Here is a 23897-nt window from a genome sequence, read left to right as displayed (position 1 = left end):
CCTTTTTACAAATTTTTCTTGCCCACAACTTTGAGTTCCTACCTTCTAATTTTTGACAATTCTTTCAAAGATAATCGTTTGAGAATATATTATTTTAATATTTTTTTAACTTTTTATGAAAATATATGTAGAAAAATAGAGATAGTAATGTGACAACTTATAATAATTTTTTGGTTAAAACTAAAGTTGCCAAACAAGACTTATTAATTTAAATTCCTTAAGTATAAAATATGTTATTTATAATTTAAGACTGGTTAGGGAAGTGATTTTTTAGCTACTTTTTGGCTAAGAGTCATGCTAATGACAGTCCTAAAGTCTCGTTTGACATGTAACACTTTTAGTTTAAAAGTCAAAAAGTTACTAAAAAATCAAAAAGCCTATAACCTATACCAAAAAATCAAAAATTTTATTTTCTCTATATTTTTTACACATCTTTTTGTAAAAAATTAAAAAGTCATTTTAAACATATTAATTTTTTTTTATCTCATATTTTAGCTAAAAAATTAAAAAATTATTAAAATAATTTATTCCCAAACGAGGTCTAAGAGTCGTCAATAAGCACCACAAAAGTCTAAAAAATTTATAATCTTAATATACTTTTCACATATTTTAAAATATCTTTAGACATTCCAATATTTTTTATTTTTTAATGACTTTTTAACAAAATTAACTTATTACCAAATGTATCCTTACTTAGGTGGCGGTGCTAGTGTCACAAAAAAAGAAAAAAAAAGGAAAAAAAATAATTATTACTTTGACTTAATTTTAATTTTCACCATTTGAAAAAAATATATATGAAAAAACACTTATATATTTATTATTGTGTGTTTTCATTGAAAACCCACCATATAGTTTCCTTAAAACAATTGCGTCTAAGGAAGTGCTAGCATGGTTTGATGGAAGTTTCCAAGACTAGTCCAAGATTACTTTAAAACTCCAATATCTCTGCTAAGATAAAAATAAAAATTGCATCAAGAATAATGCTTGGGACCCCCTTTTGGGGGTCACCCCTCACCTCCTTTATCACGTGGCGGGTGGTGATTAGAGGAGTAGGAAAAAAAAGAAAAAGAAAAAGAAAAAGTAACCAATGAGAAAGAGAGGGGGTCAAAGGGGGTGAAAGGAAAAGGGGGATGAATCATTGTTGATTGCATCAAATATGAGTATATATTACTCTAGTTTTAGGTACCAATGTATGGTTCTTCTCCTCTAGTCCTAATGTTGTGGCACCTTGTTATTTTAATACTTTAATCAAAAAAATTAAAAAAAAAATAGATTTACTTAATCTAAATACACTTAAAAGGAATAAATTTTGTGATTTTTTTTTTAAAATTCACTAAATACAAAAAAATATTAAAACTCAGTATATTGTCGTATTTTTTTGAAATATTTTAAAATTCATTCACAAATATTTTATTTTTTAAGTATATTTAAATTAAGTGTATTTAAAAAAAATAAGATAGTTAAAATAAAAAAATTCACTAAAAAGAAATTCAAAACCTATATTTGAAATTTTAAAATGATTTTTTTAAATACTACAAATGAATTTAGAGAGATCCCTTGACAGTTATATAAATAGAGGGGTTGAGCATACCAACTCTTTGCTTCCAACCAACTTCCCCGCCATTTTTTCCCTCTGAATGAAGAACGGTCACGGACCATACTTTCCTCCCCTTTTCTTCCCAACTTTCTTTTATTTTCTCTCTAACCAAACATGCACTGCACAGTCTCAAAAACACCACCTTGCTTCCTCACTTTCACAACAAAACTCCCCAGCCCTAACCCTAGACAGATTCAATTAACACCCAGAAAACAGAATCCAACAAAAACACCATTTAGGTCTCTGAAATGTATTCAAATCCCCAATTCACAGTATTTTTCATCGATACCGAACACCCAAAACACTAGTTCGTTGATTTCGTGCTCATCTGCGGGCAATAAGCTGCAATGTTTAGTATCAGAGTTCAAGTCTCTGTCTCAGCCAATCGATCGCGTGAAGCGATTGTTACAGTACGCGGCTCTTCTTCCTCGATTCGATGAATCAGCTCGATTGGAGTCCAATCGAGTCAAAGGGTGTACAACCCAGGTGTGGTTAGAGGCGAAGATGGATTCAAAGGGGCTAATGAGGTTCAGAGCTGATAGCGATTCGGAGATCACAAAGGGTTTCTGTTCTTGCTTGATTTGGGTGCTCGATGGGGCGGTTCCGGATGAGGTTTTGGCGGTGAGGGGTGAGGATTTGGTGGATATGAATGTGGGATTGTCAGGTAGGGCTCATTCGAGGGTCAACACTTGGCATAATGTTTTGACGAGTATGCAGAAGAGGACCAAAACTTTGGTTGAGGAGAGAGAAGGAAAATCGATTTCCGAACCTTTTTCTTCTTTAATGGTCACTAATGTTGATGATATCAATGGTAATGGAACTCACACAGAAACACAGGTTTGCAGCAACTTGTTTTCTGTGTTTTTAGCTCTGTTCTTTACATATATAAATGCTTTTATATTTCTGTTTTTAGTTGATGATTATATAAGTAGGAATCATAGTTCTGTCTTGAATGGTTTAGTTTGATTTTTTACTTCAATTTATGAGACAGGACATGTAAAATTGATTTAGGAATTAGCTACACATCTTGTGAGAGATTGTAATTTTTGTGTAGTGGATGTTGTTTTTTATTCAAAGTATATGGAAGTCTTTTTTAAAAAATTTAATTTGGATTTTTTTTTTTTATGTTTGTTGTAGTTTGAGCTTATTGTTTTTGGGTAAAAAAGCTTAAATAAGCTTTAAAAAAGAGTTCATTATCATAAAACTGAGTGAGAGATGTTTTAAGGTTTTGCTTATAGATTATCAGCTTCCGGCTAAGAATAAATTGTAGCAAGTGGAGTTAAAGCAAATCCAACTTTCTTGGTGATTTCCGGGTAGTTTACCAGACAATTTAGATGTGAAATCATTGTCAAGATTATTTTTTTTCTACAGAAAAACAGGTCCCGCCTGTTTTATAAAGGAAGTCAGGCTTTAGAGCGGTCCATGTCAGATTTTTTATTTATTTTTATTTTTCTGAGGTTGGTGGCAAGAGATTAGCTTATGCTTACCTACATTTTATATTCTTTTAATCCATTCATTATGGTTCAAACTGGATATTCATTTGGACAATATTATCCTTGTGTATTGTAGGAAAGACTTTGCAGTCCTGAAGTAGTTCAGTTGTCTTGACTGGAATCAAATGGTATCACAGTTGATCTTGCGCTCAAAGTTGCTTTCAGAGTTTGTTGGGATTTGTAATAGCAAAAATATCAAACCTGAAGAAGCAACAGCTTTGAAATCATCCTAGTGTTCTGTTTCATAATTTCCTTGTTAGATGCATTTTGATGTGTATATGTTTGAAAAACATAGATCAATCATCATATATGCAGAGGGATGTAAAATAAATTTCTCAACACCCTAAGTTGGTAGGTAAGATAGGCATCATTACTCAATGATCATAATCAAATGCAATCTTGCTCAGATTGTTTGTGTCATCTATATGTAAAGTTTATGGAAAACTGAAAGAAACCTGCCAGGTCCATACAAATTGATTGTTTCATGTAAGATTTTCTTGGAGTTCAGTGCTATTTATGTGCATGGAGCTACTATTAAATGGTTTGGATCCACTCAGAATATTGGATTCATCAAGCCTGTGTGATTGAATAAACAGGACTCCAGGAATTCTAGGTTTGATTTGATATATCAGAATGAATACACGATCATGCACTTGTGCTTGCTTGCTTTTATAGTAGGAGTTCCTTGAACCAATAAAGTACCATTGGCAGCCAACTGCATCTTTTTTTTCCCCTTTTTTGTTTTTTTGTTTTCTTGTCTATCAGTTTATTTATTTATAAATAATTTGATAAGGAGTGATTCATTTTGGTGCATATTCTTCAAATTATCGTTTTATACTTCTGTTGGCCTTTTGTTGTTTGAGCATTTCCCGCACAAGCATGTTGGTAAAAGTATTCTTGTAGAAGAGAACTTTCTAGAAGTTTTTAAGTCATTGGTCAAAGCAAGAAATTTCTCACAAAGTTGGTTATTCGGTTTGCTGAGGTGAGTTTCGATCAATCTACTAGTCACTATCTTTGATTTTCCTGAAAGTATCATAATCGTAATCTGATTCCTTATATTGCAGGTAAGAACTGTAATTGTTTTCTCAGCCGTTTCTAGATGGATCCGGAAGTTGAGGGTGTCTTGACTGCTACTCAGAAGGGCTCATATCCATAAATCCGATTAATTCTGGCAGATTCGGCAGTAAAATGGAAGAAGATGGACATCATACTACTCATTTCCTACATCTGAATTTTTATCTGAGAAAGTATGCGTGCAGTCCTTGACCAGGCTGTTTTTTTTTTTTGACCAGGCTGGTTTAGACAGGAACTTTTAAGTTGTATTCTCATCACTAATGTAACTTCGTTCTGGATGATATATGTGGCACTTTGTATGGCTTTCTCTATATGAGAAGTTTGAGGAAATGAGATGCTTTTTTTTTTTTTTTTCAGAATTTCGCTCAAAACATAATTTATCCTTCGTGTGCTCTTGCCGGTTGTTTTTGGAAACACATTCATTTGAATTTCGTTAATCTGTTTGCGCGGGCTATTGTGATTGTTTTGTTTGATTCCTATCGTATTCTTATGCTGTTGGTTTGTTCATGGCTTAAACACCATTACCACCGTCATTATTCTCAGTTTAGTATCTCCTGGTTTATGCTGATTGTTTGAACTTTTCTGATGCAAACATCAGCACAAACATTGATTTTGTTTCAACAAATGCAGATATTGTTAGGAGTTGCAGAACTCCTAACTAGGGTTGGTGAGACACAAAAATATAGAAGAACAAATACACAATAATTGTAAATCACACCCACGCACCAAAACAGAAGATTTATATGGTTTACTCCAAAATTAGGGTTACAATATATAGAGTAGGGCTACATGACACAAGTGTGGATTTACCAAAATGCCCTTACTCAAAGATTCGAGTCAGGGCTAGCTGCTGAACCCTCACCTTCAGGCAAGGGGGGCTCTGCCCCTTACAACTCCTGCTGACTTACTGCAAAGTTGAATGTGTGGTCGAGTTACTAGTGTCCAGTACTTATATACACTACATATACTTGGTGCAATAACGGTGATAATTGATTTTGTTTGATTGAGGACACACAACTTTTTTGTTTTTTGATCTTCATAACCTTGGCAACAACAGCAATGACTCAAATCATTTCAATTAACAGGTTGCTCACTAGATGAATGCAAGTTTCAAATCATTAAACCTCAAGCTGCAGATTGCATTTCATTTCTCAAAACACCGACGAGTTTCACAGTAAATTCAATGGAGACAAAAAAAAAAAAAAAAGCACACACAATTTCTATGAAACTAATCGATCAACAATGCATCTCTGCTTTCAATCTCATTTCTTCACTGACACCTTTCTCCTCTCCATCCAGAAAAGCCCGAACAAAGACGCCAAAGAGAAAGCAGAGAAGCAAGCAGAAGCAACGTGGAGCGAGAGATGGCGCCCAGTGATTCCCCGGATTTCAAACAGATTGCTGCTCTTCTTTCCATCATCAGTGGTTTGGCCATAAGCCATCTCTTCACCAGCAGAGTTATAAGCATAGGCTCTCACGAAGTAAGTCGCGGTTGGCACGTCTTTCTCAACCATCCACTGATCAGAGCTCTGATTTCTTTGGTATGGTTTGTTAACAATGGTGAATTGGCATGTCTTGTCTTTGCTCAGATTGTCCACAGTTTTCCTCCATGCTCGGTCAACCTGGCTGATCGGTGCATAACAAAGCTTCACTTTGACATTCTTGTACAACTGATCAGCCATGTCTGCTGTGAAACTCTGGTTCAAACCCCAGGTCAGAGTTATCGTGTCTTCTCCAGCATTTAGGACTGCACAATGAATTAGAGGATATCATTAGACCAACCTGCGCTGGGTTCTTTCTACAACCTTAGTCACTTTGCGTTTGTTTTGTCAGAAAATGTTTTCTGCATTTTTTCACCATTTGATAGGATGGAAAACGATAGTCAAGTGAAAATGAGCTAATTTTGGTGAAAACATTTTATGGACCTAATGAGACGTATCATACAATATCCACTTCTACCAACCACCACCACAACCAGTACGCCGCCCCATTACCACCACCACCACCCACACTACCAACAACCACCAATCACCATTATTTTCCAGATCGCAACCAAACACAACAACATATTTAGTGGAAGACGTTTTCTAGAATTTTTTTTTGTTTTTTCTTTTTGAAATCTATTAAATGCTCTAGTTAATGCTCAATCATCCTCCTTAGTCTCTCAATCCAACAGCATCTAATTACATGATTAGTTTTTGAATATCAAACAAGTACCAACAGTAATTTTCCTTTCTTCTACGCAATAATTGGACTGGTTATATTAGCAAAACAACATAAGAGATTTTGAGTCTTTTGTGGATTTGTAGTCCCCATCTTACACATTCAAACACATACCACACACTTATAAAGAGTAGATGTTTCTTTGTGAGTGTTTAGATGTGTATTTGGGTGTGTAAATGAATTGCTATTTTTCTCAATTTGACTAGCCTAACAGCAAAAGAACGAAAGTTTCTAAATCATTGGTTTGGTTTTTTTTTTTTTTTCCCTTCGTAAACCTAAATCTTTTTCATATGTAATTTTGAAACCCAGATCATATTTCTCAAAGACAAGTTATGTTGTAAAATTGTGAAATGAAAACACGACTTCAAGCAACACGATAAAGTTGTATTTTTAAAACACAACTTTAAACTTTAATTAGATTTGCAAAATACAAAATAGAAAACAAGAAACTAACAACGTTGTCAAACGACACTAACCACTGGACTCTTCGTGTTTATGGGTTTTCTCAGCAGTGTAAAGGAGAGTACTGCAATTACCTTGCCCTTGTTGAGGAGAAGCAGAGACAACAAGTGTTTGAGGAAGGGAAGAGAACATCACACCTCCACCATAGCAAGTCTCTGCTAAGCAGAAAAGGAGGATAATAACAAAAGTCATGAGGAAACAAGTTTCCATAGAAGTTGTTTTTGTTTTTTGAAAGAGTAAAAGTAAACTCTGAGATAGCTTCTTAGGCCATGGAAGAGGAGAGAGTTGATGATGCTCTCCATTTTATATTGGAAACAAAGGTGTCTCAAAAGACAAATGTGTCCACACTTGCTTGAGCAGCCTTTGAGGACTAACAAAGCAATGGGAAATGGTCCTACGATAATGATATTAACCTTTTGCAATGGCCCTTTGACATTGCTAACAGTTGTTTAGTTTGACATTTCATGGTCTGACTTTAGCCTCTCATATCCCTATATTTGTTTGGGTGGACATGATCTTGGAATTAGACTAATAATATCTGATGTTTGGTGAAGAAATTGAGGCCCGGACTGGTAGTCCACGTGGGCATAGTATCCCCTATATGAGGAAGGTACAAAATAGGAGCTTAAGGAGAAGTTCGAACTAATTATTTAAATTGCAAAATTGATAGGATTTTATAAATCCAAACATGAAATAGGATATACAATCAAAGGGATTGATAGTTCTAGACATGCTAATCCCACCTAATTCAATCTCGTCCTAACAAACTCGGTACCCAACTAAGCACCTGTTGCATTGTGTTTCCATTTATTAGGGTCTGTTGCATTGTATTTCCATTTTCTGTATTCTATTCTTATTTTTCCAAACAACACACAAAACTTATACGACAGGTTGTTTTTTAAAAATGTTTTCAGAATTTTTTTTTTTCTTCTTGAAAATAACCCATTTTTAGGAACATAAAAAAAGTCATTTAAAACAAAAAGAAGAGAACTATGATTGTTTTTGAACCTTTTGTTAATTTCATTTTAGAATATACTTTCATTTTCAAACTTTTTGCTACGAGCACAACATAATAGAATAGAACACAAATTTATGTCCCATTAGATTATCAGTAAGGTAAGAACATAACCAAACAAAACTTTAATGTTTGAAGGACTAGCTAGTGGTCAAAGCCCTGAAGGGAGACTCTCAAGTATGATAAAAGGAGGAGGAAAACACAGCCCCACCTACCTCATTAGATCCTATCAGTAAGGTGGAAGGTCAGGTGATCATTGAAAGATGGAGAGTTTAAGGAACTTAGAAAATCATGATCTCAATTATCCTTTTTAAGTAATTGAGATAGCTTAATTGGTCATCTCTATACACTTCTATCTGAAAGATCAGAGGGTCAATCTTTACTAAATGTATTTAAATATAGAGACATAAATTTGAAGACAGAGGAACCCATGTTTTTTTTTTTTTTTTGTGTAATAACCGGGTATGCGAGATAATTGATGTGTACCTCGAAAAGTAACCCATGTAGAAAAACCAATGTTGAGTAATTTTTATCAAGGGTCACTATTTGACTTAAAGGCATGCGGTTTGACATAAGTTTGATTGCCTTGTAAGCTTTTACCTAGTTCAAGCATTGGCATAAGACTAATGGGGCCTAGGTTTGAAACCAAACTCATTTGTACCAAATTAGTTAGACAAGAGCTGGCTTAAGATTTTTGCTTGCAGTTCAAGCCATCTTGCTCTTTGAATAAAAAAATCCATTAGGCTTCGCTTGCCCGCTATCTTGAGAGAGTAAAAGGGAAATCAGAGAAAAAAAAAATAAAAATAAATAAATAAATAAACCCTCTAAAAGGAATGGAAAAATATGATAAGAAGAAAAGGAGATGCTAATTGTTATTGGATATTGAAACGCATCACGTTAATGATAGAAAAGGGGTTTTTGAAATTAGATAGTCATTGGTATTTGGTACGTGTCAAACTATTTGTATTTAAGCCTCTGTTTGGGAAATTGGTTTTGAAGTTTTTTGGACTATAATAGTCACAAAAAATAAAATAAACTTTTTAATTTAATAAGACAAAACATTACATCTAATCTATAATCATTACATTCTTTCTCTCATAAAAAAGTTAAAAAAGTCAAAAAAGCCAAAAGTTCTTCCCAAACCAGATTTTTTAGCTCTAAAATAGTCAAAAAGTCAAAAAGCTAACTCCCTTTCCAAACGAGCTCTTTTAAGAATTTTTTTAGATTATGAATTTATATAAAACATGGAGATTTTTTTTTTCTTTCTTCAAAAATTTAAATTTATAATACAAACACAAAATATTGTGCTTGAGTGCCATTTTGGGAACAAAATAAAAAGCCATGTTTTTTGACAAAATATCCAAAAAGGCAACAAATGTGGTTTGGAAAGTGCAAAAAATGCAAGTGTAAAATTACAAATTAAGGCTTATGAAAAAAAAATAAAAAAATAAAATCCTTATGTTGGGTAAGGGTATTTTGGTCATTTTAATTTGATTTGACACCATAAATAAATATTAAACTAAAAAGTAAAAAGTCAATTTTTTATCAACTTCCTAAATTACTTTTCAAAAAGCTAAAAAATTTGGTAAAAAGTGAAAAGCCAACTTTTTATCAACTTTCCAAAACACCTCTGATTGTTAATCACAATAGAGTGCTTCAGTCAATCAATAAAACACGATATTATTGTTATTTTTAATTTTAATCTAAATAAGTATATTTTTTACTTTTTATAAAAAGATGTGTAGAAAAATAAAAAAAAATATAACTAAAAAACAATAAAAAATATGGTAGTCTTAATATAGCTATTTTTGTATTCAACCTACTTAACCTTATAATTTTGACATAAAATGATTTATCTTTTAATAAAGTAAAAGAAATCAGAACTAAATCAAGAATTTGTAACATGTGGCAACCATTTTGACTAAAAGTATTTTTTAAAAGGAGATTTTAATAGCTAGTCATTAACTTTTGTTGAAAAAAAAAAAAAAGAAAAGGAAAAATTCAGTTGGTACGAAAGTACAAATACATAAATAAGATAATTAAAAATAAAAACAAACAAAAAAAAAATAAACCAAAAAAAAAAAATAGTTGTAATTAGGCAGACATACCAGAATTTGGATTCTCGACCGCCCTTCTGGGCGGCCGTTCCCAGCAGCCCCCCCAAAACGACGTCGTTTTGGGGGTTTTTTCGTTTTTTTTTTTTTTTCGCAGAACCAGAGCAGAGGGGAGGGGAGGGGAGCTCGCCGGATTTTGGGGTCCGGATTCGCCGTCGCAGGTCGTCGAGCTCGCCGTCGCAGGTCGTTGAGCTCACCAGCCGTCCGATCGTCGCCCGATCTGCCGTCGCCTCCGCGTCCGGCCCGCCTCCGCCTCCTCCTCCTCCTCCCCCGGTGATTATGGCCCCCTCCAGTCCGGTGCTCCCTCTTCTTCTCCCTTCCTCTCTCTCTCCTTTCCCTCCCCTCCCTCTGGTTCGGTTTTCCAACGAGGAAGAAGAAAGAAAGAAAAAAAATTAAAATAACCCCCAAAACGACATCGTTTTGAGAGGCTGCTGGAACGACTGTCGGGAAGGGCGGCCGAGAATCCGGACTCAACATACCAACCACATGAGAAATTATGCTCTCTCTCTCTCTGCCTCGCGCACCCAAGAGCGCATATTTAACTGTTGTGCTGTGGTCTCACATTTTCTGAACAGATTATTTTATAATTTTTTTGATTAAAACATAAAATAAAATAATTAATATGTTAAAAATATTTTTTAAATTTTTAAAATTTTAAACTAAAACACGCCAAACGAGGCGTTAGCCGATTTCGCCACCACACACACACACACACACAAACGCAAAACCACCAACACTTCTGTAACCCTTCTGTCCCTACGCATGCTCTCGGAGCTCCGGCTCCTTTATACGGAGCTCTAGCGCTCTCTCTCTCTCTCTCTCTCTCTCTCTAAAATAGTTTCTCTCTCAATCATTTTCCTATCATCACCTCTATATATATATACACACATATCTATATACCTGCAACGTTTCTCAAAATTTTCTTAGATCTTAAGCTATAATATTAATGTCGAAATCTTGGGGACCTATCGGTGCATCATGGGCTGCCGAAGCCGAGCGAGAGGAGCAAGAGCAAGAAGCCGCGGCAGCCCTGGTGGCGGCGTCCGGCGGAGATTCGCAGAGCTTTCCGAGCCTGAAAGAAGCGGCGGCAACGAAACAGAAGAAGAAGAAGATGTCTCTGCAAGAATTCGCGATGCAGACTTCGAGCGCACGAGGGCTCGGAGGCCGGAGAGATTCGCAGGGTTTGACGCCTCAAGAGATGCTCCGCCTCCCGACTGGGCCCAAGGAGCGCTCCGATGAGGAAATGCAGTACGGCCGCCTCGGCGGAGGCTTCTCCAACTACGGCCGCTCCGGCGGCGGTATGCCGAATCGGAATCGTGATCGAGATGCTGATGGTGATACTTCTTGGGGTGGTGCTGGTGGTGGTCGTAGATCTTATGGTGGATTCGATGATGATCGTAGAGGTTCACCTAGGGTTTCGGATTTTGATCAAACATCTAGGGCTGATGAGGATGATAATTGGGCAATGGGGAAGAAATCGATGCCTTCTTTTGATTCTGGGCGTTCTGGTCGGTATAGTTCGCTGGGTGGTGGTGGAGGTGGAGGTGGAGGTATGTCTAGGGCTGACGATGTTCATAATTGGGCGGCTGGGAAGAAGCCAATTGGGCTAAGATCTTCGAATTTCGGTTCGAATTTCCGCGATTCGGGTCCAGAACCTGATCGATGGACCAGAGGAGGGTTTCGTGATGGAGACCGGGAACAAGAACGTGAACGCCCTCGATTGGTATTGGATCCGCCGCGAGTTGGGGAAGCTGTTGTTGAGAATGTGAAGACCGCGATAACTACATTGAATAAGCCGAACCCGTTTGGGACTGCGCGGCCTAGGGAAGATGTATTGGCTGAAAAGGGTCTGGATTGGAAGAAACAGGACCTGGAAATTGAGGCGAAGAAAACGAGTAGGCCAACGAGCTCGCAGTCTAGCAGGCCTTCGAGTGCACAATCAAGCCGGTCTGAGGGTCCAGCATTGCAGTCAAGGCCAAAGGTGAATCCTTTTGGGGATGCTAAGCCTAGGGAAGTCTTGCTTGAAGAGAAAGGTGTGGATTGGAGGAAAATTGATTTGGAATTGGAGCGTCGTCGTGTTGACAGGTTTGTTTTGTATATTTTCCTTGTCTTTCTTTGATCACCTGCAGCAGCATTTTTGTTTTAGTGCACCCTGAAGCTATTCATTGTTTAAATCTCATTATGTTAGTGTGTTGTTTTATGCCTATAAGCTGTTTAAAATTGCTGTAATACTTGCTATATAAGCTGTCAATGTCTATCTGTTTGTTGATATGATAAATAGAAATAATATTATGAAGCTATTCATACTTTATAATTCATTCTTGTTAATAATTCCTATTTCTCATTTAGCTTGAGATTTGGATACTTGCTTAGCTTAATGCCAACCAACAGGAGAAAACTTTCAAGACTTCCCACATTAGAATAGACCTGGACAATTTATTCATGTCCTGATTCCTCAATGTCTTTGTGGAGTGGTTAAGATGTTACATGTATGGTGTATTCCCTGATTTAGTGAAGGACAAATATCTGTAGCAGCAACAACTTGAGTTTACTTAATCCCATTTTAATAAATTTAAATTATTGTGATTTTATATATCCTTTAGGATCAGGGACTGAGACAGTCTTTGTGATGGCAATAAGAAAGGGATGAAGTACGGTTAAGGTTATGCATTAGCCCCAAATACCTAATCCCATATTTTGTTATCATGTATTATTCATAATTAGGCTACTAGTGCCGTGGTTAAAACTTTGACTATCAATTTGGGGTTGTGGGTTCAAATGATAGGGCAACCATGTTGTCAAAATAATGCCAAATCTTTGGTCTGCATCCAATTTATCCTTTCCAAGCCCCATCCAATGGGGACTAAATTTGGTTTACTTTTTAGGTATTATTCATAATTGATTTCACTTCATCAGCATTCATCACCGTAGAAATCTTCCAGGTTCTTAAAATGTGATTGCTTAAAATTAAAATGTTACTGCAACGACCTGTATTTCTCATTTGTTAGATTAAAAAAAACAAAGAATGGTGTAGAAGCTATCTTAATTATTCACAAAAGGAAGTATTTGATGGGAAGCAACATGAATGATACTTGCATTTATGGTAAGAAATGTGATGAGCAAAGTTTTGAAAGGTTTTATTAGTAATTGTTTTTCATTGTTTAAATTTTTGTCTTTTATGATTCTTGCATAAATGAGTAGGATGATGTAACGCATTTGTAATTATTTGTTGCTAGCTATTATTAAATTAGTTAGGCCCTTCCTCCTCTTGAATCCTTGATACATGAACAACATAAGTCAAGGTATATATATTTCTAACCAATTCATGTAGAATTACCCAGACTTCCCTTGTTACTTTATTTAGTATAAATGTGGGTTATTTGTTCTTGTAGCTTCTGTGGAGTGGTCTCAGTATGGCTGATTCTAAATATTTGCTGCTGAAGCTACTTGAGCACCATTCATTTATTTTTGTTTTGTGGTATTGGTAGATTGATTGTTTGTTTTTTTGGTATCTTTATTGTTGATGCAATGAAATCTGTTAATATGAATTTGTGATGCAGGAATGACAGTTTTATGCATAGTCTTATGGTAAACTCGAATTAGTAGATGTGCTTGTTACACATGTCGGACACATTCCCATGCCCTTATCCAAGTGTTTAGTGTCCAACATGGATACTTCATACATTTACAACCATTTAAGTGGAACATACAATTTTGAAGTGTCAACAGATTTGGCTTGTGTGGTCAATGCCAATTTCTCTTTCTTGGAAGAAGTTAAAAACTTGTACCTCTTCACATGATTTCCAATAAATATTTTTTTTCCTCTTTTGAATCTAAAAAATCTCTGCTTTTGCTAGTGACGTGTAGATGAAGAAAGTTGCATGCCATCTGTTTCATGTATACCAGAAATGTGGCGTTCACAACGTGTAGCAAATTAATTAGCAATTTACCCTACACGCCTAGAGAAATGTATGCGTGATGCACATACACATGATCAAATCTACTAATGAGAGAAAGGGAGAGATAAAGACGGAGAGTTGGAAAGTTGTGGGGACCTGTAAAAGATTTGGGCCTAGTTGCAGGTTCAAAATTAGTTGAAATTACTAAAGGTGTTCTTGTCCTTTTAATTCAAAACAATAAACATTGCTAAAACTAGAATGTTGAAACATTGATCTCAAAACTACCCCTAACAAGTTGTTTCTCCTGTAAACGGTATTAAGCCTTCAGTGTACTGGTTGTGTTTTCGAGATGGTACATACCGGCTAGTACAGTGCAGGATTCATAACATTGGCATGCATGCTTGTGCACACACTATGATTCGGTATTATTTGTTTGTCAATTTTATGTGAGTTTGCTGTAGGCTATTCATGTGTTGAGGCTTACTAGGTAAAGTAGATGATGGACATTATTATTGGTCTTTAAAGAGGAGAAATTGTTTCAGGCCTGAGACAGAGGCAGAGAAGAATGTGAAAGAAGAAATAGACCAACTAAAGAAGGAACTGGAGAAAGAATCTGCTAAAAATGCTAACAGGGAATCCCTGGAAGTGTCTGGTGAAGGCCAAACCAGTTTACATGATATAATACTTGGTAAAGAAAGGGACTTGGAACAGTTGATCCTGGAATTTGATGAAAAAGCCCGCTTTGTTCAGAAAACCATTGACAGGCCGGGTTCTGGAGCAGGCAGGGTTTCTAGCTTTCCTGAGAGACCTCCTTCTCAGTCTGGAGCATTTGAAGAGTCTAGAAGTATGGAATTCATGGAAAGGCCTCGATCACGTGGCACTGGAGATATGTGGTCAAGGCAGGGTGATGAGATAAGAGGTTTTCAAGGTGGCAGAGAAAGAGGATTTCTGGGCAACAGAGACATGGACAGGTATGGAATGTCACCACTTGTTCTTTCTTATGTCTGTGATTTTGTTCCCATCAGTTTTAGTGAGGAAGTTAATAATTTTCAACCAAACCATTATTTATGAATTTTGATTTGAGATCTGAGAACATTTATAACTGTTTGTTGTTGAATATGAGTCCACAAAAGTCAATAATATTATCACCATTATTAACTAATGAGAAAATATAGGATTTAAACATTTTTTTATATATAGAAAATGGCCATTTGCATGCTTAAATATGCAAGTATGATAAATATGATGAAAGGTGTCTGCATTCTGATATATGTATTCTGTACATTATATTTGTAAATACTCGTGTTACATGTATATGATACATGTAAGTATGTACAAATCACAAAGTGTCTGTACTATGAAAACCAAGTAATGACGTCTTATATGTTATACACTATTAAGAAGACTATTTTTACCATAACAGTTCTGAAATCCTTTCTGTGCCGTAACTTCTATAATCTTTATACTTGAGTGATTCTCTAAGCAATTGTAACCACAACGGTCTTAACCCTTTTCACACTCATCATCAGCTCACTTGTTGAATCTATTTATCAATTTTGGAAATAAATATCAGGAGACTAAAATATGTAAATTCTTCTGCCAGGTCTTGCAAGGGCAGTGAGACTCACAAATGTGAATTTATTTCTTCACCATATTTGACATAGTGTACATGTCACTGTCCTCTGTATTGTGCATTTTTCGGAATAGGGGTATTGTATATAAATTATATAATTGTATACATAAATTTCCATTTTCATTGTACCTTTATTATATGATTATCGCATTTGCAACACACTGTTCTTTTGCAATATTATATTTGAAATTTAAACAACTATTGTATGTTTTTGTATTTTTTCCCTTGCGTTATATATTCTACTCTACATTTACAAAAATGTTCTAAACCAGTTAATTAGGATGTCATGAAGTATTAATGGATGCTTTTCTTTTTCTTCCCCCCCCCCCCCCCCCCCCCCCACTGTTTCATTCATTTGAGACTGGTAGTTGTACCAAAAATTAGAATTGACTGTTGTGTAAGGTTTCTCACAAGGTTACCAATACTAGTGAAGTCAGTTGTGAAGTGTGGGCATTTGAAATATATTGGAGACAAAAAAATAGGATCGCTTTTGATCATTAAATTTACTGTTTTGAAACGAAAGTGTACCATAATTTGAAATGTTCATACCAAAATGTAAATTGCCAAGGCATTATTGTTTTCTGGTAACATTGGTCAGGCCATTGGTTGTACCTAGATTTTCACCCTCTCCTAGTGTCAAGAAATAGATTGAACTGAAGAGATTTCTCAATATGATGGTTCTATTGCAAAATCATGACGACAGTGGATTTTTAACCTTCCCGGTTATGTAATTAAATTATTTTTAATGTGTAAACAACCTAGATACATTTGTTGTTCATGACACTTGTATCTAACATGGTTAGAATTGTCTCAAAAAAAAAATAAAAAAGGAAGATTGCAACCTAGACAGTTGCATATAACAACCTAGACACATTTTTTTTAAAGAAACAGTAGCAGCAATGGCACTTACTGCTTCTGCAATACATTTGCATGTAAAATATAATGAATTATCTCAAAATACTGTTAATGTGTGTAATCTTGTTTTGTGGCAGGCCAAGGTCGAGGGATAGATGGTAAGCGCTCCAGACGGTGTGGATTCATTGAGTTTCTCTCTTCTACTTTTGACAATTAGAACAAATAATATTTTGTCAACTTACTTTTAATTTATTTTTTCTCTTTGATTTTGCCCTGCGGAGTGGGGCTAGAATTATTGAGTACGAACTCTTGCGTTGATCTAGTGTTACAGATTGGAGCACTGTAAAATTGCATTTTTTTCTTCCCTTCTTTTCAGTCATGTCTCAAGGCAACAAGCCTGTTTTGTTTATTGTTGTTTTTTTTAGGTACATCGGAAAGTTGTTTTGTTTATTGTTGTTAAGACTCTTAATTTGTGATATGATATACATTCATGGCTTCTCTCTCTCACTTATGCCTGCTTGTGTTAGTTGATTACTTTGGTGTTTAAATGTGTTCCTCAACCAACCCTGACTACCCCATCCTTTCCATGTGCTGAAGAATTTGTGTTGAAAAATAGATGAGCCCATGTGGCTGGCTCTGTTCAACTGAAATTTGGAATTGGAGCCCGGGGTGTTGAACCTTTTTCTTTTTCTTATTTTTTTTAACTAATTTTTGGAGAATGTTGTTTCTGTGGCTCAGAGCGCATGTCAACAAGATGTTGATGACATGTCTTATTGTTGGGATAAGTTGCCCTTTTCTCTTAGGCTTCGTTTGTTTGGCTTCATAGGATAAAGAGAATTAAGAGTATGGTGAGATTGAATAAGGAAACTATGGATGTAGTGGCATTATGTTGGAGGTGTAAGATAAAGAGTTTGTTTGTATACCACTGAATTAATAGTACTATAGTATTAATATATAAAATTAATATTTTTAAATTTTTGCATAAATATAATTTTGCATAAAAATCATTTAAAATTCTTATAAAAAATAATACTTTTTTTTAGTATTTATTAAAAATTTTAAATATTTCTTTCACAAACAGATTATTTGACAAAAATAATATTAAAAATATTTTAATCCATCTTAGAAAAAAATCAAAACTTTATGAAATTTTATAAATATCTTCTTTTATCATTCTATTTGATGTAATACAAGGGGCATAATGGTCTTTTAATCATTAATATCCTCATTAGATTTCGGGAGGTTCTATTTGCACACACCACATCCACTTTTCACATACACTTAATGAAGAAATATGTTGGAGGGTTGTGTGTGGAAGATGTGTATAGAGAGAGGTGTGTGTGTGTGAATAGATGCTCCCTTAGATTTCTAATCCCATGGGTTTTCTTTCCAAGCTACCCCCAATCAATGACGGGAATTGCTAGTCTCCTTTGCGATTGGGAATTGCTTAGTCTCGTTAGGGATGTTTGTTTAGAAAGATTAAAGGGAGGGATTAGACTTTATGTCCAATTTATCGTAGAGTCTATTCATTATGTTCTAGGAGGATGTGAGATAGAAATGGTGGGATTGAAATCTTATGTGATTAAATTGTAAAATGAGTGATGTTTTATTTTAAGTTTTTGTTGATATTTTATTTAATTGATATTTTATTTCATTTCATTATTTAATTTTTATTTATTTATTTTTATTTAGGATAAATTATATTGATATCTCCTGAGATTTATATTTATTACAGTTTTCCCCTCACATTTTGAAAATTACATCTCCCTCCTTGTGGTTTAAAGTTTCATTACAGATTGTGCCTTCCAGCAATTTAATTTTTTTAAATACTAATTTTTCCCTCACTGAGTAAATTACATTGACACCTCTCACATTTTAGAAATTATAATCCCTTCTCCAAGGTTTAAAGTAGCATTACCAATTGCTCATTCGGTAAGTATTAGTTGAAAAAAAATTAATTGGAAAAAAAAATAATTGAAAAAAAAATTTTAGTCAAATTTTAAATTTCTGTTTAAAAATCAACGTAAGATAAAAATTACATTGACACCCCTTGATGTTTATGTTTATTACACTTGAAAGATAAAAATTATATAGAAATGATAATTATTTTTTATTTTTTATTTCTTAACCAAATTAATTTTTAATTTTTAAAAAAAAATTGTAAAAATCAAATTATAAATAGCTTAAGAATATTTTGACAAGTCATTTCATACGTTGGTAAATTATTTAATTATTTATTAATTTTACGACATTTTTAACATCTGAGGCTTGTTTGGTAACCATTTCGTTTTTAGTTTTCAATTTATATTTACAAAAATTTTAAAAACTGTCATAAAAACTTGTTTGATAATTTTTTTGGTTTATAAATGGTAGTCTCAATTTGTAAATTTGAGGAAAAAATGTAAATTCAAAAAATGAGTTTACGTTGATTTTTAAACATAAATTTAAAAATTTGACTAACAATTTTTTTTTTCAATTAATTTATTTTTACAAATAATTTTTTTTTTTCAAATAATTTTTTTTTTCAAATAATTTTTTTTTTCAATGAATTTTTTTTTTAACTAATACTAACCGAGGGGGCAATTGGTAATGCTACTTTAAACCTTGGGGAGGGGATTGTAATTTTTAAAATGTGAGGGGTGTCAATGCAATTTACCCAGTGACGGCAAAATTAGTATTTAAAAAAATTAAATTGCTGGAGGGAGCAATCTGTAATGAAACTTTAAACCTCAGAGAGGGATGTAATTTCCAAAAAGTGAGGGGGGAACTGTAATAAATATAAATCTCAAGAGCTATCAATGTAATTTACCCTTTTATTTAATTTCATTATTTAATATTTAATAGTTTTTTAAAATAAATTTATTTAAAATTTTATTTTCAAAATAACATAAATTTTTATTGATGTTTTTATTTATTTAATTTAGTTAATTAAAAAAATAAATTTATTTAATTTTTATAAAATAAAATAAAATAATTTTTTATTTAATCTTCCCAAAAATAATTAAAATATTAAAGACAAATTTAGTACTCCCTCCGTCCCAAAATATTAGTCCCTTATTCCATTTTTCATTGTCCCAAAATATTAGTCCCTCTTCAAAAATCAAGTACAAAAATAATATAAATTTCCTATTTTACCCTTCTTTTAAATTAATAAACAACATAAAAAGTACAATTATGCATTGATATTCCCAAAAAATGTACTATCAAAAAGATAATTTTGGAAAATCAACTTTTTTCAAATGCAATAATTGTACTATCAAAAAAAGTTGAATTCCCCAAAAGGGACCATTATTTTAGGACGGAGGGAGTAGTAAACAATTAAAAAGGGTAAAACAGTTTATTAAACATTTATCTTTGTTCATAATATTCTAATAAAACATTAGATTGAATATAATAGTCATTTGTGGACATCTAATCCCATGATAAAACAAACATGGGATATACATTATGTCCAACTAAATAGTCCAAGAATTATATATTCCAAGATTAATAGTCTGATAGATTATAATTCTGTTTTATCTAGTCCGTCTAAACAAACATAATCTTAAAATGTTAATCCCACCACAACCTTTCACAACCAAACACCATTTATGTGATCTTCCCTCTGTAAGCCAAATAAATATGGCGTTACAGAAATTCAAAATTGGAAGCCAAAATTTTAATGTTATGTTTGGTTCATGATGTTGCGGAGAAGAGTGAGGGGAAGGGAAAAGTAAATGCTCCTAGTCCGTCACAAATTCGAGTTTTAAACAAACCCTGTACTTATCTTTCTTCCAAGCAGCCTTAGGAAGATGCTATTGTTATGTTTGGATCCTTTCAGAAATCCAAGTTCCAAATATATTGTTTGGTATAGCATATTTGAGTTGCTCATAACTATTTTTATTTTTATTCTGGGAGTGTGTATTAAATTGTTTGGTGTATTTATTAAGTCGAAATAATTTAAACAAGTTAATTTTTTTTTTAATCTCTAAATACTTTTGGTTTCTACTTTTTGATTATGAGCTTTAGCGGCTTGGCTCATAATCTTTGGAAACTATGTTTGAATTTTGAATTTATAAAAAATAAAAAAGTAAAATAACAGTAGAAAACGTTGTATTTGGATATTGAATTTGTAAAAAGATAAAAAAAAAATAATAATAATAAAAGAAAATAAAATGAAAGAAGTTAAATTTATGTCATTCATTCAGCGAGAACTAAATTTATGATTTGAGAACTGAACGTCTACTATTATTACCATTTATTATTAATTTATATACCTTGAAACCTTAAGTCACATAACATTTGAGACAATGCATTCTTATCTAGGCATATTTCACTTCATACCATGATGATAATAAATCAAAAGGAACATTAGATCATCAGACCTTTAAGATGGTTGTGTTTTCACAATCTCAAGAGATCAACAAGTCATTGTTTGATGAAACAAGAGCTCTATGCTATGGATTGTAATAACTGTGGCATTGTTAGGAGATGGAAAGGTCATTGGACCCAGAGGCAGATGAAGAGGATGGAAGCATTGGCAATTGTATTAGCTTTTGTCGCTGCTTTCTCTGTTTTCACCATTGCCATGATGCAGGTCAGAAAACCAGGCCTTGGCCACCTGTCAGGAAACTGTCGTTTTTTAACAATTTTCAGCTTCGGCGATTCTAATTCTGACACTGGCTCCATGTCGGCAGCGTTCCCCCGGGTCCCATCTCCATACGGGCAGACCTTCTTCGGTAAACCTTCTGGTCGATATTCTGACGGGCGCCTTATCATTGATTTTATAGGTAAATTAAAGGTTGGCTCAGGTGTTGTTTGCTGCAACTTGTATGTGTTGCATATGACTTTTTTTCCCCTTAATTTATTTTTATTTTTATATTTTGGGATTTTTTCTAGATTGTTTGTTATAATTTTTGCTTACATCTTATGCCATCTCTAGCTCTTTGTAAAAAAAAAATTATCTCCAGCGGTGTACCATAATGGCTGTCAAATTATAGTAGCTTTGAACTTAAAATAAGATGCAACAGAATAAACCCCACACCCACAATAGCAAGAAGAATCAATCACAAACAAGAAAAAAACGATACAAAATCACTTGGTTCATCAAAATTGCCTACATCTATGGCTCACACCAGTTCTATTATACTGAAATAAGAGAAAATTACAATACGAGTATTAAATTTAGAAGTGCCATAGTACAATTTGCCAATGCATAACCATATGCACAATACTAATCAGGCTCCACAAACTCAACACACCGTTAACAACATTGGCAACAAAACCTTCTCGAGCTTGTCACCTGTTCTGTTGCTAGCTAAATCTTAGGAGCAACTCAATCTGTGTGTGTGTGTGTGTGTGTGTGTGTTCTTCACTGACTGTGGTTATGAATTTTGTGCAGCTGAGAAGTTGGGAGTGCCATACTTGAGTCCATACCTGGATTCAATCGGATCGAATTTCAAACATGGAGCGAATTTTGCAGCAGCTGGATCAACCATAAAGCCAGGGTCTCTTCTCCATCTCACCATACAGCTTGCTCAGTTTGATCAATTCAAAGCGCGCACAATCGAGCTATACAACCAAGGTTTGGCATATATTTACTGTAATTTGTTCTGGCTTAAAGTAATACTATATAACAATGTGCTTTAATTTTGAAGAAAATCACATCATATGCCTTGTGATTTCATGGTATATCAGCTAAGAAGAGTTCATATGCCAAAACCAGCCTCCCAACACCTGAGGATTTGTCAAAAGCTGTTTATATATTTGATACTGGACAGAATGATCTTTTTGCCGGGTTAACAAACACGACAGAGGATCAAGTTCTGACATCCATTCCTGGTTTAATCGATGAATTCTCTTTAGGCATGGAGGTAAAATCTTGCCCAAACACAGTTAATGAAACAAAGAAAGTCTTAAATTCAACGAATTTTTAGATCTGGACAGCCCCTAGCCACGTTTGTTTGGAGGACTGAATTAGGGGATAAGACTTGAGATTGTTTGGTTAAAGTGGGATAAAGATTGAATAAAATTTGAAAGACTCTTTTGTTTTGTTAGGGGTCTCTCCACAACTGCATATATCTAACTGTTTTCAGACCTTGCTGTGGCGAGAGTCTGGTACACTCAACTGTTTAATTTTTTTAGTAATGTTTCAGATCCTCTACAGACAAGGAGCAAAATATTTTTGGATACACAACACAGGCCCAATAGGTTGCATGCCCACCTTTATTGTGAATTATAAACTTTATAAACTAAAGCCTAGCAATGCTGACCAAAATGGTTGTTTCAAGTCTCATAATGAGGTGGCTCAAGAGTTTAACAAACAACTTAAGGACAAGGTGTCCCAACTACGGACCAAATTTGAAGATGCATTACTGGTCTATGTTGATATCTACTCTGCCAAATATTCTCTCATCAGTGAAGCTAAAGACTATGGTAAGTTTAATTAGTTAATGATTTTTTCTCTTTCTAAATCTCTACTCAAATTTATGATTCAAACACAGAGTCTAACAGTTTGATAGAGACTAGGCGAGAAAAATAAAAATAAAAAATATTATAATGATGATTTTTTATTATTTTGTTTGGAGAAACAAGAAATATGAGAGGATAGATGCCTTTTTATTTTTCTTTCTTGCTTTGTATTTAGATAAGAATTTAGGCAACGCGATAATTTTAAATATAATTTATTTTTTCACCAAATCTCACTAATTTTAATGAGAAACAAAACATTTTAAGTGACTTCTCTGTTAAGGTCTTAAAAACATAGCTATTTTGGCTTCAATGAAGTTGAGGTACCCTAGTTGTGAAAATTTATTCAAAAAAATAATATGTGGTCTAGTTTCATCCTTGTTGAAGCTTTATGAGTTCTACTGTGCTATTTTTGCATAAGCAAATGTAGCTAAATTTACCTAGAAAATAATGTGTGGACCGAACTTAGATCTTATAAACCCTCACATAATTTGTAGTCTAAATTCAACTCTTACATGGTAGGCCCAACGCCTAAAATGAATCTGGATCACACATTATTGTCTTTGCATATTTAACCTCTCTGTTTGGGATGCAGGCTTTGTTAATCCTTTTAAGTATTGCTGTGGACATCATGGGGATTACAGTGTTAAATGTGGGGAAATAGCAGTGGTGAATGGGACTCCATTGTATGGATCTGCTTGCAGTAATCCCTCTGAATACATCAGCTGGGATAGCGTTCATTACACTGAAGCTGCAAACCAGTGGGTAGCCAACCACATTCTTGATGGTTCTTTCTCTGATCCTCAGATTCCAATCGCCCAAACATGTCCTAATAACTCTGTTCATTCACAGTAATTAGCTCAATCATCTAAGTCACGTTTTGCAAACAATGGAATAAGAAAATAACTAATTGGCTATGGAATTTGTGTTGTGTGTTCTCATTCCTGATCCATTCTGTTTGGTTTTGAGTTTTCAAAAGCGGTTTTCTTGAGTTTTTTAATTTTAATTTTAATTTTTTTTTTAGATAAATTGCACTGTCCTCTCTTGAAATTTGGAAAAAATACAACAAACTCTATAATTTTGAT

At 34.1% G+C, this 23897-nt stretch overlaps 4 protein-coding genes across 7 annotated transcripts; 3 read left to right on the top strand and 1 right to left on the bottom strand.

Moving 5' to 3' along the window:
• Positions 1–1211: 1211 nt before the first annotated feature.
• Positions 1212–4520, top strand: SUFE2 (sulfur E2). Of its 4 annotated transcripts, none has more exons than XR_014331021.1 (3): positions 1212–2434; positions 3167–4072; positions 4155–4520. XR_014331021.1 is itself a non-coding variant. In XM_082871413.1 (2 exons), the coding sequence occupies exons 1-2, from the start codon at positions 1712–1714 to the stop codon at positions 3184–3186; spliced, it is 717 nt and encodes a 238-aa protein (XP_082727539.1). In that variant the 5' UTR covers positions 1584–1711; the 3' UTR covers positions 3187–4520. The 4 variants fall into 4 exon arrangements, 2 of the variants coding, with proteins under 2 accessions (XP_082727539.1, XP_082727537.1); XR_014331022.1 differs by having other exon boundaries at positions 1584–2408; XM_082871413.1 differs by having other exon boundaries at positions 1584–2408; positions 3167–4520.
• A 759-nt stretch (positions 4521–5279) lies between these two features.
• LOC114312581 (high-affinity nitrate transporter-activating protein 2.1) lies at positions 5280–7173 on the bottom strand. Its single transcript, XM_028258821.2, has 2 exons — positions 6924–7173; positions 5280–5911 (listed from the first exon to the last, which is right to left on the bottom strand). The coding sequence occupies exons 1-2, from the start codon at positions 7057–7059 to the stop codon at positions 5427–5429; spliced, it is 621 nt and encodes a 206-aa protein (XP_028114622.2). The 5' UTR covers positions 7060–7173; the 3' UTR covers positions 5280–5426.
• Positions 7174–10485: 3312 nt separating this feature from the next.
• Positions 10486–16872, top strand: EIF4B2 (eukaryotic initiation factor 4B2). Its single transcript, XM_028258818.2, has 3 exons — positions 10486–12063; positions 14420–14848; positions 16503–16872. The coding sequence occupies exons 1-3, from the start codon at positions 10925–10927 to the stop codon at positions 16525–16527; spliced, it is 1593 nt and encodes a 530-aa protein (XP_028114619.2). The 5' UTR covers positions 10486–10924; the 3' UTR covers positions 16528–16872.
• Positions 16873–21468: 4596 nt separating this feature from the next.
• On the top strand, positions 21469–23667 carry LOC114312566 (GDSL esterase/lipase At5g14450-like). Its single transcript, XM_082872555.1, has 6 exons — positions 21469–21481; positions 21746–21928; positions 22042–22217; positions 22402–22461; positions 22602–22779; positions 23408–23667. The coding sequence occupies exons 1-6, from the start codon at positions 21469–21471 to the stop codon at positions 23665–23667; spliced, it is 870 nt and encodes a 289-aa protein (XP_082728681.1).
• Positions 23668–23897: the final 230 nt, after the last annotated feature.

Source organism: Camellia sinensis, chromosome 5 (genome assembly GCF_055761805.1).
Source record: "Camellia sinensis isolate YWXY chromosome 5, ASM5576180v1, whole genome shotgun sequence".
NCBI lineage: Eukaryota > Viridiplantae > Streptophyta > Magnoliopsida > Ericales > Theaceae > Camellia > Camellia sinensis.
Note: the sequence above shows the minus strand (reverse complement) of the source record. Positions and strands in the feature narration are given on the sequence as shown.